Below are 18,660 nucleotides of genomic sequence, written 5' to 3' on the forward strand. Positions count from 1 at the left end.
TGAATTGTAGAAATAATGCATTTCCTAGGCGCTGAACAACTTGGAAGACGTTTGTTCATCATATGGCAACGGTCCTAGGACCTAAATAACAGAACTTAGACAGGGATGTAAAATTTGAAAATTTTACTAAACTTATAATTATTCTTACAAAACTTTTTAAGACAAACATATAAATTGGGGCTAGTGACAGCAATCATAATTTGCTAATTTCGTGTTGGGTCTTTCGATAGATATGTGTAATTTCATCTTGCCATCCGAGAGTATACAAATATCCAGATTGTCTCTCATTTCTTTATTAGATGATTTTTCTATTTTGTTTACTTATAAAAAATTGTTCACTAAAATATTTTTTGATATTTTATACAAATCGAATGAAAATTTTCTTAACACTTCAAACTGGCCCACGAATCGCATGTCGGCAATCACTTGATGTATATTAATATCTTCAGAAGAAATAATAACAAAACGAAATTTATTTATTACAAATTACTTTCTACTTGACTTGTCATGCGTTTCACACTTTCTCAAGTACTATAAAAATTTTATTGGAATTAACACACTCTGGCAATATTATGAACAATCTCCCACGCCTCGGGTCATTTTTGAAGTATTAAATTGAATACAATTATAATTGAGTTTTTATACAATAGACTCCACTATCTGCAGCCAAAACGTTAGATCTTTATCTCTGCATGCGTCAGATGAAGTCGAAACCCCCAAGGTTGAGTGCCATGTTCGAAACTTTTCAATCTCTATCTCTCCGCACTACGGACTCCTAAAAGTAACTGGACGAAATAAAAAGTAATATCAGCAGTAAAATATACAGTCACACTTTTCGCCACATGGACAGCGTAAATGAGTAGTCCCTTGGATCTGCAGGTCGAAGAAGTAAGAATTTCGAACACCAATTACCCAAAGATTTTACGGGCCCATATGATAGGCTTGATTTAATAGGCGTGTGCAAATGGCACACACTAAAACTACCCAACAATGATAAATAATCTGAGCGCCTGGTAGCTATGGACGCACCCAATTGAGGGTGCATCCTTCATGGATCTGGAAACCCAAACCGATTAAAGAAAAAAAAAACAAAAATGTGGTCGATGCAAAAACAACAACATTGTAATCAATGTATCTCAGGGGTTCTTCTGGACTCGTCGATGTGAGGGAATACTACAGGGACTATGTTGTATGCTGCGTGAACACAGCCCACAGTGAGTTGTCGTCGCCAGAATACGCGACATCCCTCAGTCCGGAACAAATGGATAAATCATTTTAAGAGTTGCAACATTGGAGCAGGAATAAGTGTGTAAATAAAGGTTAAGTCACTCTCGAACCCTGGAAAGAAATCGACAATTTGTTGAGCAGCCTGCGAGTGATAGGGCGAAGAGAAGGGATCGCAGTAGATCTCTTCCTGCCGAGAATGAACCACCAAAATTTACAATAGATGATATTGCGAATGTCATCAGCTAAATGAGCCGGGAATCGAGTATTTCACTAAAGTTCTCAACCTGTGGCTAGGCACCAAATTGTTTAGAGTCGTCCTGCCACTGACGCCAGTCAAGGACGCAAGCAAAGGTGAAAAAACAAACAAACAGACCGATTTGGCATTTGTCTCAAAAACAAAGACCCTTGAGGCCATAGTCCTTCCCCGCGTCAGAAATACTAGTTACCCAGTTGCCGATCATTAGCAGGAGTTCCGTAAGCAGCACGACACGACAATACGCCACCACCACACATATTAGTCGAGGACTCAACCAGAGCAAGCCGTGTGATAGAACAGTGATGGTGGCGTTTGACTTACCAAAAGCCTTTGTCAAGCACTCCACGCTGTTTAAGGACATCAAGCGGACTAGCCTATAGCCAAGTTTAAAACGTTGGATAATTAATTATATGTGTGGATGCGTACATGGAATTCAGGAACAAGAACCTCTACCTCTCCAGTATTCCACCCGCTCCAAACGGCATTAAGATCGCAACATATGCAGATAATTGTACGATCTTGGCTTCAGGTACCTTCCTGGATGACATTTGCGAAAAGCGGAACTCCTATTTGACTTATCTTACCACCTTTTCTCTCACGCGAGGAATATGCAAATGTCGGGCATTAAATCTACGGTCACTCTCTTCATCACATGGACGGCAGAGGTGAGAACAGAGTTAAACGTCATGGTCGATAGTAGCAGAATTCCGACCACCAACTACCCCAAGATTCTAGGGATTACATTCGACGGCGCATGCCAAAGCTATCTGCAACAAGCTGAGATGTAGGAACAACTTCCTCAAGTTCGTACCGCTTGTGGTGCAGATAAAAAACCTTATTGACCACATATAATACAATAGGTCGGTCTGTGGTAAGCTATGCGGCGCCAATTTGGTCCGCGAATATAAGTGCAATACGATGGAAAATTATTCAAACCTGTCAGAATGCCGCCCAAACAGGGTGAAACAGAGTGCCTTTTCATGTCTTTAATGGACCATCTATATGAGGAGGCAAAGATTATTCCAGTACAGCAATACAATGGCATGCTTTATTGCAGTACTTGCTCGGGTGTTACCGTGAGAGCCATCCTTGCAGGCATGACAGAATCTACAAAGAGAGGTCCAACGTTACAAGTGAGAATCCCTAGATCAACAATCACATCAAGCAGGTTTAAATAGCATTCACACGGACGCAATCGCAGATGCCATAAACAACTATCGTGTGAATGCGGTCCTCGGAGAAGATGAAGTGTGTCAACAGCCAAGACAAACCAGATTAGTTTAGGCTCAACTACGTTCGGCATGGATCGATGACAATATGCAAAACAATCTGTCCTGCATGCGGAACAAGCCTCCATCCCAATCCTGTTAAACCTACCCAACTAACTCCAGAAGCTTTGGCAACCTATCGAAACAGATTAAGAGAAGAGAACCAGATTAAACAGAAAAAAACAGTTACAACAACATTGTATTAGATTTAGTAGATCTAGATTTAAATTGTCAATTGCATTGCATATATGTATGCAAAATAAATCTCCATAAAAGAGGTTATCCCGGCAAAAAGACAACCTCTCGTATAAACATGACTTTATGTTTATTCCCGTTCACCGCAACAAAAATATGTAGCCAAAGCAATAAATGCTTGGATGTTAACGATCATTCATGTTATCCGTTTATGTGGAATTGGCAGCAGGTCTAAATGCTTTTCACACAGACGCAGACAACAACGCCATCTAAAACTATAGTTTGAATATTGTATCCATCCATTGCATTTGAAGAAGAACAACTCTAGACAGACAAGATCGGCATTTGCGTAACTGAGCCTGTTACGCATACGATACGATACACATTTTTAACTGCCCAGCGATATACACACACTCATTGAGGTTGCATCCTTCCTAATCCTACAAGGACCACCCGATTAACGAAGAACAAGGAAGCAACATGTAACCGCTGCTACAACAACAAAGGGATCCACTGCAAGTACATAATATGAACATTAATTGTAATTGTAAATCGAAAATATCAATATAGAATGTTCTCTTTAGAGTACAGACATATAATATTGCCTCTTTTTCCGAACCCCCCAATACTTTTACTTTTCACAATTTGTTTTTCTCGTAGAAGAGAAATTACATTGCTACAATAATCTTTTTATAGATTCTGTAATCACATTGTACTTGGAATAAAGTCTAAATAAAACGTACATATTAACTAAGGAATTATCAATAATTGTCTCTGTGTAATTAAATAGCGTAAGAATGCGTAATTCAATTACTACAACAATTATGAGATATAATAGCTATTTATAATGCAATCATTAGATTTAAATCAATAAAGAACTTTCTAATCAATTATAAAGAAAAGTTGTTCTGATGACATTTAAAACGAGTGCTTAAATTACACTAGTGATAAACCTTGAAATTCTCGACATACTTTTTCTTGTTTATTTATGAGGATTATTAACCCACAACAACTAGATATTTTTGTGTAATTCCCCTCCATAGTAGTAGTATTCAATTGTATTCAAACGCATTTCAGTTTCATTTTCACTTTCACCACTATACTTTTTTTTAGAATTATCTTTGCAGATTAAAGTGTCAATTTTAATTATTTCCCACTTACCTTTCTGTTGTGGGTTCCGCACATATTAGCGGTTGTTTTAATTCTATCACCTGACCATTTTTCTCTTTCAATTCACCATTTTCCATGTAATATTGTACCAATTCAGGTAATGTTGCAAACTTTTCACCTGTAAATGTAACAAAGAGAGAAAATATTAGTATTTCAAAAATTGTGTCATACATCGTTGCCCCCCAGCTCACCTCCATAGAGATCGAAAAAATCACCATTATTTTGTATTTTTATGTGTGTCACTTCCTGACCCCTTCGTACAGATAATGTAAATGCACCGGGATTTGAAGAGGACAAACGGGCTAAAAATGAACCATCGAAACCTTGTTCCAATAGTAATTTTTCAGCTTCGATGCCCGATATTGTGGGATGAAACCATCTGGAAAAAAGAACAAATTTCAATTAATTATTTTTTGAGTATAAAGATTTTTGCAAAGTTTTCTGAAAAATTATTGTAAATAAAATATCCAAGTGATTAATATTTAATCGATAAATGGACTATACAAGAAACAACTGAAGGTCGGTCGTTGTTGTTGTAACAGTATTTAATATGTTTATATGTTCGTTTTTTCGCTTAATCTGGCTCTTGGTCTATCTCTAGTTCTAGGAATGCGGATGCTTCGAAGGGGTGTAACCACAGATCTTCTGGAGGTAGTTAAGTAGGTTTGCCAGGGCAGTTGAAATGATGCCGTGTGTGGTGGGGGGCTGTGCCGCATGCAGGGTAATTTTTTTGCACGGTATCATCAATCCTTGCCCTATAGGAATTTAAACGGCTGCGATAGATGGAGGATGCTATCCGAGGACCGCATTCACACGATAGCTCTTTATGGCAACTTGATAGACTTGTTGATCAAGGGGTTCTCTCTTGTAATGTGGAACCTCTCTTTCTACATATATCATGAAGATCCGTCCAAACATGCCTGTGTGGAGGGTTATTTCCACAATATGGTAATTAGTATGGCAAGCACTGCATCAAAAGCATGCCATTGTGTTTCTGTACTGAAAGAATATTTTTCTTCTCATGTAAATGGTCCACTGAAGACATGAGGGCGGCATTCTGACAGGTTTTTTTTCTATCTCGTTGCACTTGTATTCGCGGACCACATTTGCGCCATATAGCTTATCACAGACCAACCTATTGCGTTATATATGGTCAACAAGGTGTCTTTATCTGCACCCCAATTGCTGCCAGCTAAAGACTTGACGACTCAGCTTGTCGCAGATAGTTGTGGCATTCGTGGACAACGTCAACATGCTATCGAATATGACCCCTAGAATGTTAAGGTAACTAGCGGTAGGAATTTTGCCATCGACCAAGATATTCAACTCAGCGCTCACCTCTGCAGTCCAGGTGGTGACCATATTAGCCGTATATTTAGTGGTGGACATTTGTATTTTCCTCTCGTGGAAAAATTTGATAATATCAATCAATAGGAGTTCAACCTTTCAAAAGCGGCATCAGGGCAGGTACCTCATGCCATGATCGTAAAATCCTTTATGACCTTCAAAAATCAACCCACCTTGAGGAACTCCCCGTTTCACTCAACGGAGCTTGAATTATTGATTGACTGATTATCCAACTTTCCAAACTTGGCCGGATGGTAGTCTACACAATGTCTTCAAACAGCGTGAAGTGCTTGACAGTATCTAAGGTTTTCGATAAGAAGAGCGCCATCAATATTGTCCTATCGCACGATTTGTTCTGGTTGAGTCCTCGACTCCCTTCTCGGCTAGGGAGGAGTAAATCCTCAAGATTTTCTCTGCTACGGGTGACAAAAGCAAAATCAGTCTTTACGTTTCACATTTGCTGGCATCAGCGGCACCACCCTGTAGATCTTCCATATTTCGGCCACTATGTGGGAGGCTAGCGACAGGTAGAGAGCTTTGGTGAGATATTCAACTCCCAGGTCGTCCAGCTGTTTCAGCGTTACCATGAAGATTCCATCAGGGCCTATAGTCTTGCATGATTTAGGGTTCCTGATGGGATTCGCAACATAATCCATTGTGAATTTTTGTGGTTCTTCTTCGACAGGAAGATGTCTAATACGACGTAGTACACTTCTCATCGCCAAGTCCTATTTTCCTTCTTTCCAGGGTTCAAAATGACTTAACATATGGCCACAACGATATTTGCCCAATGTTACAACTCTCCGGATGATTAAGCCACTTGTTCCGCTTATGCTCACCGACCAACCTTTTACTTCAAGCGTCAGCTCCCTGACTCTGGGGGTCACTGGGGTTGACTTGACGAAGCTCGTCACGCTCATTTGCTTCCCGCAGCCACTACTGGAAAATTTGGTCTCGCTTCGACTATTCGGCCAGCTGGTATATAGCGATCGGCTGCAGCAGTGGTGATGTCTCTGAACATAATTTCTGCTATCTGAACATCAAAAAGTTTGGGCAGATCGCAGAAACGGTGATTAGTGAACTCTCTGAGGTGATTAAATCGGGCGGTCTGCTGAAGGAGACAATTAAGGGGGGATCGTCTGATCCATTAAAAACGACGCGTTGCGAGGTGACGTCATTTGTCGGACCAGGCGACACTATGGTTATGATGAGCATTAAAGTCCCCCAATACCAGACGGTTATGACCATCCAAAAGCGGCCTAATGTTGGACATAAAACCTGTCAGCTATTTTTCGTGGGGATGTATACGTTAAGCAAAACTACATCGGCAATCCCCACATTACTGCACATTCCATTAAATTGCAAAAGGGATGCCTTTTTCAGGAATTGGAACAGCAATGGCTGGTGTTGAATGCTGTCAGAAAAGGTAATCAAAAATCTTCTAGACCACATATTCCTCTTTTTGTTTTAGTCCTCAAATAAACCCCGTTTTTTGTACGATTCTCTAACGCATTTTTTTGAGTTACCGACAAAAATCGGTTACATTCAAATAAAACACTGTTGCTATCGGTAGAACACTACGACTACTTTTTATTGATCGCTAACTTACCGAAATAAATATAGTCAATTACCGAAATTATAGGCATTTTATTTTTTCCAATTTTTGTCGGTAATGAGTTAGTTAATCGTTGAGTTAGTTAATTAATAAGTTAGAGAAGTTTATTAATGATTTAGAGAATCGCAATTGTAACCGGATTTTCGGGTCAAATAACCGTGAGACTGGGTCCGTCTCCCATGAACAATATCTGTTTAACAACATCTACCAATGTAAGAAATTTGAAAATCTTATGAGATTTTTACTTAACCAAAGTTAAGCCAAATAAACGTTGTTTAAATAAACAAAATATATGATCCACTCTAATATACTATGTTTTGACCACTAAATTAATTTCACTGCTAATGAATGCGCTGCCGTTTAAAAAATAATTCGAACAATGCTTTAACGGCAGAACAATAAACCACATTAAATCATTTAGAAACCGTTTTAATATGTTGGAAACAAAAAACTGGGGAAATACAAACAAAACAGCGATATTTTGATGTGACAAAAAAGATAATTAATGAGAATAGAAATCGTCAGCATTTTAAACAATATCAGATTTGTGTTAGCAAAGTTTTAGTAAGAGGAATATTTTGGATATGACTTCTTAAATAAGAACAAACTACTCCAAAAATTTGTATTGGCTTGCACGCATTCGTCTTATTTGCTTTATCTCAAAAAAATCGTTAAAATCTTAAAAAAAGTATACAAATTGACATCACAGTTTAAGAATAAAAACAAAACAACAACAATGTTCTCTCACCCAACAAAAATTTTCTACAAAAAGGGGGAGGTGGGGGTGGGTGGATTGCATTGCACCGTCATCAAACAAGAAACGAAAAATACGACAAACGAATTCCCAAAAAACAAAAACACCAACAAAATAATAATGACGAAGACATTAAATAGCGAAGGACAAATCACACAAATAACCCTAGATAAGGACTTTACAACATCCTTGCAGCATTTTCAGCATTTTCAATAAATATGCAACATATGGGTTGTGATTCCAACAGACCGTCCTTGTTTATTCTAATCAGATTTCTTTGCCAAAATAAGGGGTATCAAAATGCAATAGGGCGTGGGGAAAACTTTGGAACATTTTCATTTTTCACGGCTCTTTAAATATTTTTTCCCGTCCAGCATTCATTGGGGAGTCGTATCACACACACTCTCACTTTTTTTGCAAATGATTTCTTTTCGCAGTGACGTCGTTTTTGCATTACAACAAATTTTTTCTGCTCCAACATTTCATTCGACTTTGTGGATTTGTGGATACTTTTCATTTGATGTTATTTTAACACTTTAAAAAGTATTTAGTTAGTTTAGTTTTCTCCACTCTCTCTTAAGTATTTACCTTCGCGATGACATTTTCTTCGTTGTATTGAATAAAAAACAATACGTTATGCGTTATTATTTTTTTATTATTTATTAAACAAAAATTAAAATTCTCAACACTTATTTCGTAGTAGGGATAGTTAATTCGACTTTTAATTAATCGATTAGTCGATTTCTCAGTTTGAAAAGTCTAAAAATCGAAGTCGACTTTTGATTATGGAGAAAACAAAAATCGACTTTTCTTGCTCGACTTTCGATTTTCCAATCCATTATATTTCATAGCTCCGTTCCAGTGCTTTTTTAGCTCTATTCCTTTACGTTCACCATACCTCTGACACCATACAATTCATACTGAGAACGGAGGAAGTAAGCTAAATGTGATTGAATTTAATGGAAACTTTTTTTAAATTTGTGTTTATGGTAACATGGGGCGGCTTCGCCACTGGGGCGCCTTCGCCAGCACCGATTCTCTTGATAATTATAGCTGCTACAGAAATGCCGTTAAAGGGAAAATTATGAGCTTAACGAAGATCTTTCATCTCGCAAAAATTGGCATTTCTATCAAATATATAATTGCTGATGCACTCGGTTTCATGTTTTTGGGGTATTGCGAAAAATATTCATAAAAATTGATAGAGTAGTCAAGCTCGAGGTCTATTTTTGTAAATATTTATTTATTTAATTATCAATATTTCGCAATTGCATTGAATTGCTTCATCAGGATTATCTACAAATACAGATGGATACACAATAATTTATTATTAACCCCGAGGTATACATCATATTACAAAAACAACTAACATACCATGTTCGCAAAATACGTAAAAACAAACTTAAAAAATATTTACTTATAACTAGAGTAGAATAACCACCATCGTCATGTGAGGTAAATATTGCACTGTCGTTTTCTTTCGCATTGCGATCCATTTACATTCTTTGTTTTGTTTATGAGTCCTCGGTAGCTTAACGCACTGTTGTCAACGTCACTTTTGAAGTTCATGCGTTTTGTTGTTGGCACATTGAGTATGTGGAGCATCTCCATCGTGTAGCGTTTGCTGTGGTGAGTTTCCGTATCTAATATTCTCACTCTCTCCAATTGTGGGTGATGACTTGCGTTGGCACAGTGGCTTACTAGTGCTGTTTTTGGTTTTTCGTTTTGATGCCGTAATTTAATATCGGACTTATGAGATGATAATCTTGTTTTCAACTTGTTTTTAGTTGTTCCGACATATAACTTATCACATTTTTCGTTAAAACTGCCGCCACATGGAATTTGATAAATAACATTATTCTTCTCTGTTTTTTCAATTTTAGTTTTGGTATTCGAGAAAAGTGTATTTAGTGTATAATTGCTTTTGTGTGCTATTTTGACTTTGTTTTTGTTATAAATATTAGAATGTTCAAACCGTTCTGATATACCAGGTACATATATCACAGATTTGTAAATTTTCTTTTCATTGTTATCATTTGTAGATTCCATAGGTAAATTTTTGTAGTAATCTTTGATTAGATTGTTAATAATATTGCGTGGAAAATTGTTGTTGGATAAAATATGTTTGATTTTTATTTTGTTCTGCGGATGAAACTCATCGTCACTTATAAACAGACATCTATAAATGAGATTTTTCGCCGTATTCATGATTATTCTTTTAGGGTGCTTAGAGAAGAAGTTAATTATACGCCCTGAGGCTGTAGGTTTTTGATACCAATCTGTCTTAATCTTATCATTATCCCTTATTACCATTATGTCTAGATAAGGAAGCCTGCCATTTTGTTCTCTTTCCAACGTAAATTGTATATCTTTGTGATAACTATTTAGGGCTTTCAAAGTATCATCTATTGCACTTTCTTCAATAATCGCAAATAGGTCGTCAACATACTTAGATAAAAAAGATGGTTTCGAGGTTAAGTTATTCATACAAGCGTCTAATAGGTTCTCCATCACAATATCTGCAACTACTGGCGAAGCTGGGGAACCCATTGGTAGACCTCGTTTTTGTTTATATACACACAGTCATAGAACATAAACATAATCTACTAACTGAAAATAAAAAACATTATGAACTAATAAAAACACAGATTGAAGGATGCCTGTCAGAATCCGAACTTTGCACTTTCCAACAAGCCGAACAGACAATATTAGAGGCTGAGAAACAAAAACAAAAAGAAATACACATTTCATTTGTTCTTTTTGTTTAGATTTAAGTTTTTCGAATTTGCGTATGTGTATTTCTTTTTGTTTTTGTTTCTCAGCCTCTAATATTGTCTGTTCGGCTTGTTGGAAAGTGCAAAGTTCGGATTCTGACAGGCATCCTTCAATCTGTGTTTTTATTAGTTCATAATGTTTTTTATTTTCAGTTAGTAGATTATGTTTATGTTCTATGACTGTGTGTATATAAACAAAAACGAGGTCTACCAATGGGTTCCCCAGCTTCGCCAGTAGTTGCAGATATTGTGATGGAGAACCTATTAGACGCTTGTATGAATAACTTAACCTCGAAACCATCTTTTTTATCTAAGTATGTTGACGACCTATTTGCGATTATTGAAGAAAGTGCAATAGATGATACTTTGAAAGCCCTAAATAGTTATCACAAAGATATACAATTTACGTTGGAAAGAGAACAAAATGGCAGGCTTCCTTATCTAGACATAATGGTAATAAGGGATAATGATAAGATTAAGACAGATTGGTATCAAAAACCTACAGCCTCAGGGCGTATAATTAACTTCTTCTCTAAGCACCCTAAAAGAATAATCATGAATACGGCGAAAAATCTCATTTATAGATGTCTGTTTATAAGTGACGATGAGTTTCACCCGCAGAACAAAATAAAAATCAAACATATTTTATCCAACAACAATTTTCCACGCAATATTATTAACAATCTAATCAAAGATTACTACAAAAATTTACCTATGGAATCTACAAATGATAACAATGAAAAAAAAATTTACAAATCTGTGATATATGTACCTGGTATATCAGAACGGTTTGAACATTCTAATATTTATAACAAAAACAAAGTCAAAATAGCACACAAAAGCAATTATACACTAAATACACTTTTCTCGAATACCAAAACTAAAATTGAAAAAACAGAGAAGAATAATGTTATTTATCAAATTCCATGTGGCGGCAGTTTTAACGAAAAATGTGATAAGTTATATGTCGGAACAACTAAAAACAAGTTGAAAACAAGATTATCATCTCATAAGTCCGATATTAAATTACGGCATCAAAACGAAAAACCCAAAACAGCACTAGTAAGCCACTGTGCCAATGCAAGTCATCACCCACAATTGGAGAGAGTGAGAATATTAGATACGGAAACTTAATAATAAATTATTGTGTATCCATCTGTATTTGTAGATAATCCTGATGAAGCAATTCAATGCAATTGCGAAATATTGATGATTAAATAAATAAATATTTACAAAAATAGACCTCGAGCTTGACTACTCTATCAATTTTTAAGAAGAAAAAAGGTCGAATAATACAAAACTCTTCGAAAAATATTCATGGTAGGTATATTTTGTGATATCTTGTATACCTTTTGTGATATCAAAATTATATTTTATGCCGTTAATAGACAACTACTGAAGAATATAAATCCAAATAATTTGCATGATAAAAGTAATTATAAATGTCAATATATTCGTATTATGAACTATGTAGGGGGTGGGGCGGCTACGCCATGATTGGGGTGTTGTGGGTTAATGTGAGAAATATGCCAGGTTTAACTTAAATTGTTTATGCTATTGATATGCCACGCTATAATATGTAGTTGGAATCAAATATTGTACTAAACCTATCTAATTTGGCAAAAATTTCATTTTTATGCCTAAATTCAAGGTACATACTTCAACTAACGGCTAGAATATTGTTACGGAATTAGATTTAACTAATGTCCGTGTAGACGTTGTTTTATTCCCCGATACGATTTGTACCAAATAAAACAGGGTTCGTTTTAGATTACGTTTCTACAATGCTTTATTTACTTTATTACACTTATTTAGAACCGACTTTAATTACTAAGCACACAGCAAGTCTCTAGTTAGCACGCAGCTATTCTTTAACGCTTAAAACACAACTCAACCCGTCATTGCCAGTTCCCCTGTATTTATATCCCAAAGTCTCCCTGTTCGAGAGTCCTCTAGAAAATGTCTGGCAACTCCTCGAATATGTACAACGAACACACAGACGCACATTCGCACAAAGACTAATGCCAGACTGTGAAACTGGCACTGAAAATTTTCACATTTTACAGGGGTTTTTAGATTGAATTACCCGCTACAAGCAATATAGTAAAGTGACTTTAATATGGAACTCGATCTAAGAGCGCATAATTTCATGATATTAATTTCACTGTCTGCAGGGGGTCTAAGCGAACAACCAGACTCACATACATGGGGGATGATCGATGACGTAATTATAACAAAAAATAAATGCAAGAAAAGAAGTAACAAACTAAACGATAATTACATGATTTTGGCAAAACAAACAAAAGAACATTAACAAAAGGTAATGTAACGACTAGAATGATGAAGAGAGTTCTTCATGGTAGTTGTTGTTGCTTAAATAAAATAACTGCGTAATAAAACGTTACGTTACAATTCAAATTTTTAAATTAACGGAAATTAAACTAAACTAACTTAAACCTATCAGTTACATTCGTAACATTTGCTCTGTTCCAGAACTTGCAAGAAGCTACAATTTTTTACTACGATAACAGTTTTTCCTTCATGTTATCGGAAAAAATAGTAAAAATTAGTAGATTCTTGCAGTTCTGGAACAGACCAAATATGTTTCTTTTTGTACATTTTTGAATCATTTTCATTATTAAATAGAAAACATGTTCATTTTATGCATAATGTTGATATTTGGGGAGGAAGTATGGTAAATGCCAGTTTTAAAGTCCGTTGATTTCAGGAATGCCAACTGTTCCGAGGTAAAAATCGCTACAGCCACACAAGTAGCGAAAACGTGGCGAAGGCGCCCCATGTTACCATATATACTAAATTTGTGTTTATATAAGCTTCGTTCCAGAACTTTTTTAATGGCAAAAATAGTTAAAGGGAAAACTGACAAATTTGCTCTCTGAACACATATTTGTTCAAAAAGTACAGGAACGGAAAATGTAGTAAAGTTAATTAATACTTCAAGAATAAAAAATGTCAGACGTCATATAGAAATAAATAAAAATAAATAGTAACGAATTATGATTTTGAATTTATTTCCTTTTTTATATCGAATGTTATGTAGATCATCTGATGCAAGTCTCTTATGTTCATTTAGAAATGATCGAAAGAGTGGAGGTCTAAATTGTTCACAAAAGGCGGGTGATAATTCTCGCCATAGTTATATCAAATCCAACCATCAATTTGGCGTGGACCAATATAAATTATATTGACTTTTACCATGAAAACAACAATAAAAATTGTGTTAATTCCAAGGTAAGCAGGCAAGGCAGCTTATTTACTCACCCCTTTAGTGTGAAAGCTAACAATTAGTCTTTGGAAGAAGGCATTAGGCTTCTGTATACCAAGCAAGTTTTCCAACGAAGATATTAAGTCTGTCTGGTTACTTTCCCAGCAAGTATTGTCCAGCAGGAACTTTCTCAGAGAGTAAGGGGTTTTTATTCTCTTTTGCTAGAAAATATAAAAAGTAAACAGACAACTTCCCAGCAAAAAACAGCAAGCAATCAGCTGACTTGCCAAAACAGAACAATTTGTCCGCCAACAAAGGAAGGAAACACGTTGTATTTTATTAAAAATAAAAAATAAAATGGAACAAAAAAGTATTTTTCCACTTTACAAATTTGTTCTCCATAAAACAATACAATTAGACTATGTTATTTCCATAATAAAATTGTTTTTAATGTTCACAAACATAAATCAACAAAAAACTAAAAACAGCTGATTGATTGTTTTCAGGAAGAAGAAGAGCTTGCAAGTGCTTGCTAGAAGAAATTTGTCCAGCAAGAATTTGCAAGCTCTCAGTGAAAGAACTGTTAAAATGTCTCTCTCGAATCGCTCTCTTTTGCTGGTTTTTTGCATGGTTTAATAAGAAAGGTTAGCCAAAGCTTTATGTCAATTTAAATTTTTTCATTCGAGTATGCCTAAAACTTCAAAACAATATAAACAAACTGTGTATGTGTGTGTGGTGTTTGAATAATATGCCAAACAATTTTAAAAACAATCGAATTCAATGATTTTTAAAATTGTTTTTAGACCATCTGTATGGAAGAAATTGGTGAGATTTGCATTGAAACAATCAGTTTATCATATTCACAACTCGATTATGTGGAGAAAACTTAACTCTTCATTCATTTTTCGCGTTTTTTATAAAATGCTCAAGAAATACATTGTAAACAAACCCACTTGTTGGTTTTATTTTGAAGTTTTAGGAATTCAAGAAAAACAAGGGTTCTATAGATTTTTTCATTTAAATCTACCTCTTTACTTATACCATGGTTTTTTGTGTTTACAGACGACTTCCAGCAACAATTGGTACAAATTGTTACAAATTTTAGGGTAACCAGACACAGCTATTGTTGAACGTTGGAGGACAATATAAATCAAGTTCTTGTAGCGGACGTGTGCCGATAATCGCCGTACTTGAGGATATACATATTTGTTTGTTTTTTACATAGAAATTTGAAAATTCTTGGTCACAATTGCCGTAGTTGAACTGTAAGATTGAAATTATTTGATAATTATGAGCTTCACGACATTTTTGGCCCGTTCCTTTACTTTTAAAAATGGTAACAGGGGCAGAAATGGTAAAAGTGGCGAATTGTTCTCATATAAATTGTATGCTTTTTAAAGTAAAGGAACACTTTGCAGGTTAAAAATGGTAAGAAATGGTAACCTCAGGCAAGTAAAGGAACAGAGCATTTGTTATTCATTACCACGCATTTTTATAAAACGATTTAACGACTATTACCGAAATATCTTAATTTTATTTTGGTTGACTGCTTTATTTCTATTTAATTTGTTCTAAATTTATTATACCCTACACCACACAGTGGTAAGGGGTATTATGTCTTTGTGCATTTGTATGTAACATACAAAAGGAAACGAAATAGACCCACAGTTCCTTTTGCGGATATCCATATAATCACTTTCTGAGTCGATTTATGCGTGTCCGTCCGTCTGTCGGTCTGTCCATGTATTTTTGTTCGCAACATACAGGTCGCATTTTTTGTACGATTCAGCTGAAAATTGGGGACTACAACTTTTTTAGACATAGGAAGAACGCTATTGCTTTTGGTGAAAATCGGTTCAGATTTGGATATAGCTCCCATATATATTTTCGCCCGATTTCAGGTATTTGCTGCACCAAACACGCTATATACGTCCAATTTTGATGAAACTTTGAATGTGTGACTGAATTTTGTCTACAAATAAGTGTGCAAAATAATATTGAAATCGGTCCGGATTTGGATATAGCTCCCATATATATGTTCGCCCGATTTCACGTATTTGCTGCACCAAACACGCTATATACGTCCGATTTTGATGAAATTTGAAATGTTTGACTGAATTCGGTCTAGAAATAAGTGTGTCAAATAATATCGAAATCGGTTCAGATTTGGATATAGCTTCCATATATATTTTCGGCCGATTTCACGTATTTTATGTACCAAACACGCTATATTTTTCCGATTTCGATGAAATTTGGAATGTGTGACCGAATTCAGTCTAGAAATAAATTTGTCAAATTATATAGAAATCAGTTCAGATTTGGATATAGCTCCCATATATACTTTCGGACGATTTTAGGTATTTTCTGTACCAAACACGCTATATATTTCCGATTTCGATGAAATTTGGAATGTGTGACTGAATTCAGTCTAGAAATAAATGTGCCAAATTATATCGAAATCGGATATAGCACCCCTATATACAGTCAGGGACAAAAGTTTACATACACCCCCTAAATCCCAGGTATTAGGGTTAGTAGTGATTTTTATGAAATTCCAAGTATGCAGTTTTATTTCGTCTCACTAATAAACAATATTTAATAGAACAAATGTATATTCCATAACACAAATAACGGTACATTTTACAAAAACCTAAAAATGATGGGGACAAAAGTTTACATACACCCCAAGGAAATATGCGTATTGCCGTGCAATTTATGGAATTAACAGCAAAATTTATAAATTTTATTGTTTTGACGAATGCCTCTGGGTGTTTGAGATATATTTTAGAGAAAAGAAAATAATTTTTGGGGCTCAAATGCCGTTATTTAAGGTCAAACTTCTTGTATAGTTTGTTAAAGCCGACCCTTGCTTAATTATTTGCGTTTTTAGATAATGCACTTTAAGAAAACCACAAAATTAGTGTCAGATTACAAATTTTGAGACCCTAGAAAGCGTTGGAGTTGTTCTTGTGCAAAATATTACATCTTGTATGTCGATAAATGCCCGCTTTTCATCAGATTTCTCAGGAAGTTAATAAATTCCGTGGAATTCTTGGTGCAAATTACATATAGAAGGCCTTGAATTACCTTGTAATATGGTCTGATACAAACCTCTGGCATCAATTAACTCAGAAATGTACAATTATACGAAACTTTTTGCCCCTATAGTGACGGTAATGGTCATAATACAAAAACGACGTTGTTCACAGTACAAATTTCATGCTTTTTTGGTAGTGCTTACATTTTGATGCTTTGGAACAAGGTCTATTATCAGGTTGGACAATAAGCGAATTAGCACAAAATACAACTCTACCGGTTATGTTTAACGTCATTTCTTTTGCCGAGGCGAAAAAAATTCGCCTTGACAGATAATAATGTGGCGAATTTGTTTATTGTGAAAACAAACAAACATTGTAAATTAATTTGAAAATGATTCCGTTTCTGGAATGTTGGTCGCACGTAAAGACGACGATGGGTACAATTGGAGCAATTGGAAAGTGTAGTGAGTTAATCATTTGTGGAAAAAGTACAATAAAGAAAAGCTATTGCCAAATGTTAGATATGGATTACAGAGGCGAATATATCCCCACCGATAATGATATGTTAACTGTTCCAATGGCCAATTCCATTGTTTTTTCTAATGCTTTAAAGAGTCTGCTGGCCGCACAAAATCATGTCTTTTTGCGTTGCCTAATTGGTGAGTATTAAAACGTGGAAAATGTCATATTAAAGTTTGCTCTTCTATATGCTCATAAATATGTTTTGAGGTGTGCAAGAGTTTGCAAATTGGATAGCGTTTTGCTTCAAAAGACACAACGTTCCAAAATGCATGGAACACATTTAACATTGCAATATCAATCCAATCTACCGCCTTCGATGACATCCAGCATTCAAAAAAACTTCTACAGATCAATCGTTGTAAATTTATTAAATTACATGGTCTCAAGTAAAATCTGCAACCTTCTCCACCACTTCCAGTGCAAATCCAACACAAAACCCTTGGGGTAGCCTTTATTATGATGCTTACGCTAAAGAAACTCGTGACCAAAGTTCTACAATTATAAATTTATCAATTGGTGATTATGGATGACTGAAATATTGGTTTTTGAAGACCTTGTTGTGTTTATGAAAATTCATTGAATCCTGAGGAGACGCTAGTTCGGCATATGAATCCGATGAATCGGCCTTGCTGTTAGATAACATTTTGAAATGTTATTGGTGAAAAATCTCTATAAAATGTAAGACCACTTTAAGGAGTTACTGCCTCTGTCACTCCCCATAAGACCCAAGCATTAAAAATATTTCTCATTTTCAGATACATACATTCGATAACAAGCGTAATCCTTTATCACTTAATAAAACACATGAGGATTCCATCAAGTAAGTTCTTTCTTCAAGACTATTAAAAATTGTTATAAAACAACGTATATTTTATTTCCCCTGTCCTTACAGGTTTTCGTTAATGGTTTCGACTATGACGTCTGCCACACATAAATCAACCGCTTGCCTTCCTAATCTTAGCTTTGATCCGCTGAAGACAGTGGCAATAAAATTATACCAATGCCCTACAATGGATTCAATACCAGAGATAAACTGCTATTTGGAAAGCAAATTCAGTAGTGCGATTCTCCAACTAATTTTTTGAGTTACCGACAATGCTTATAATTTCGGAAATTATCGATGCTTTTCGGTAAGTTAGCGACGAATAAAAAGTAGTCGTAAAGTTCAACCGATAGCAAGAGTGTTGTTAACTTTTATTTGAACTTTTTATTCATAATGTTGCGTTTTATTTTTAAGGATTTTTGTCGGTAACTCAAAAAGTGTTTTA

General features: G+C 35.4%; 1 protein-coding gene and 1 long non-coding RNA gene across 4 annotated transcripts in view; one reads left to right on the forward strand and one right to left on the reverse strand.

Moving 5' to 3' along the window:
- The window catches only part of csw (protein tyrosine phosphatase non-receptor type corkscrew), a 172,220-nt gene extending 163,649 nt beyond the window's left edge, over nt 1-8,571 (reverse strand). For both annotated transcript variants that reach the window (XM_073975081.1, XM_073975080.1), the window contains exons 1-3: nt 8,421-8,571; nt 4,308-4,495; nt 4,108-4,234 (exon numbers count right to left, since the gene is read on the reverse strand). In XM_073975081.1, coding sequence (XP_073831182.1) covers nt 4,108-4,234; nt 4,308-4,495; nt 8,421-8,434 — 329 coding nt within the window. In that variant the 5' untranslated portion in view covers nt 8,435-8,571. The remainder of the gene's footprint in view (nt 1-4,107; nt 4,235-4,307; nt 4,496-8,420) is intronic.
- An 8,876-nt stretch (nt 8,572-17,447) lies between these two features.
- LOC141399957 (uncharacterized) lies at nt 17,448-18,660 on the forward strand. 2 transcript variants are annotated; one of them, XR_012412034.1, is made up of 4 exons: nt 17,448-17,529; nt 17,811-18,070; nt 18,148-18,212; nt 18,285-18,660. It is a non-coding gene; the product is annotated as an uncharacterized lncRNA (long non-coding RNA). The 2 variants fall into 2 exon arrangements; XR_012412033.1 differs by lacking the exon at nt 17,448-17,529 and having other exon boundaries at nt 17,619-18,070.

Source organism: Musca autumnalis, unplaced genomic scaffold (genome assembly GCF_047663935.1).
Source record: "Musca autumnalis isolate F117 unplaced genomic scaffold, ASM4766393v1 scaffold_3, whole genome shotgun sequence".
Taxonomy (NCBI): Eukaryota; Metazoa; Arthropoda; class Insecta; order Diptera; family Muscidae; genus Musca; species Musca autumnalis.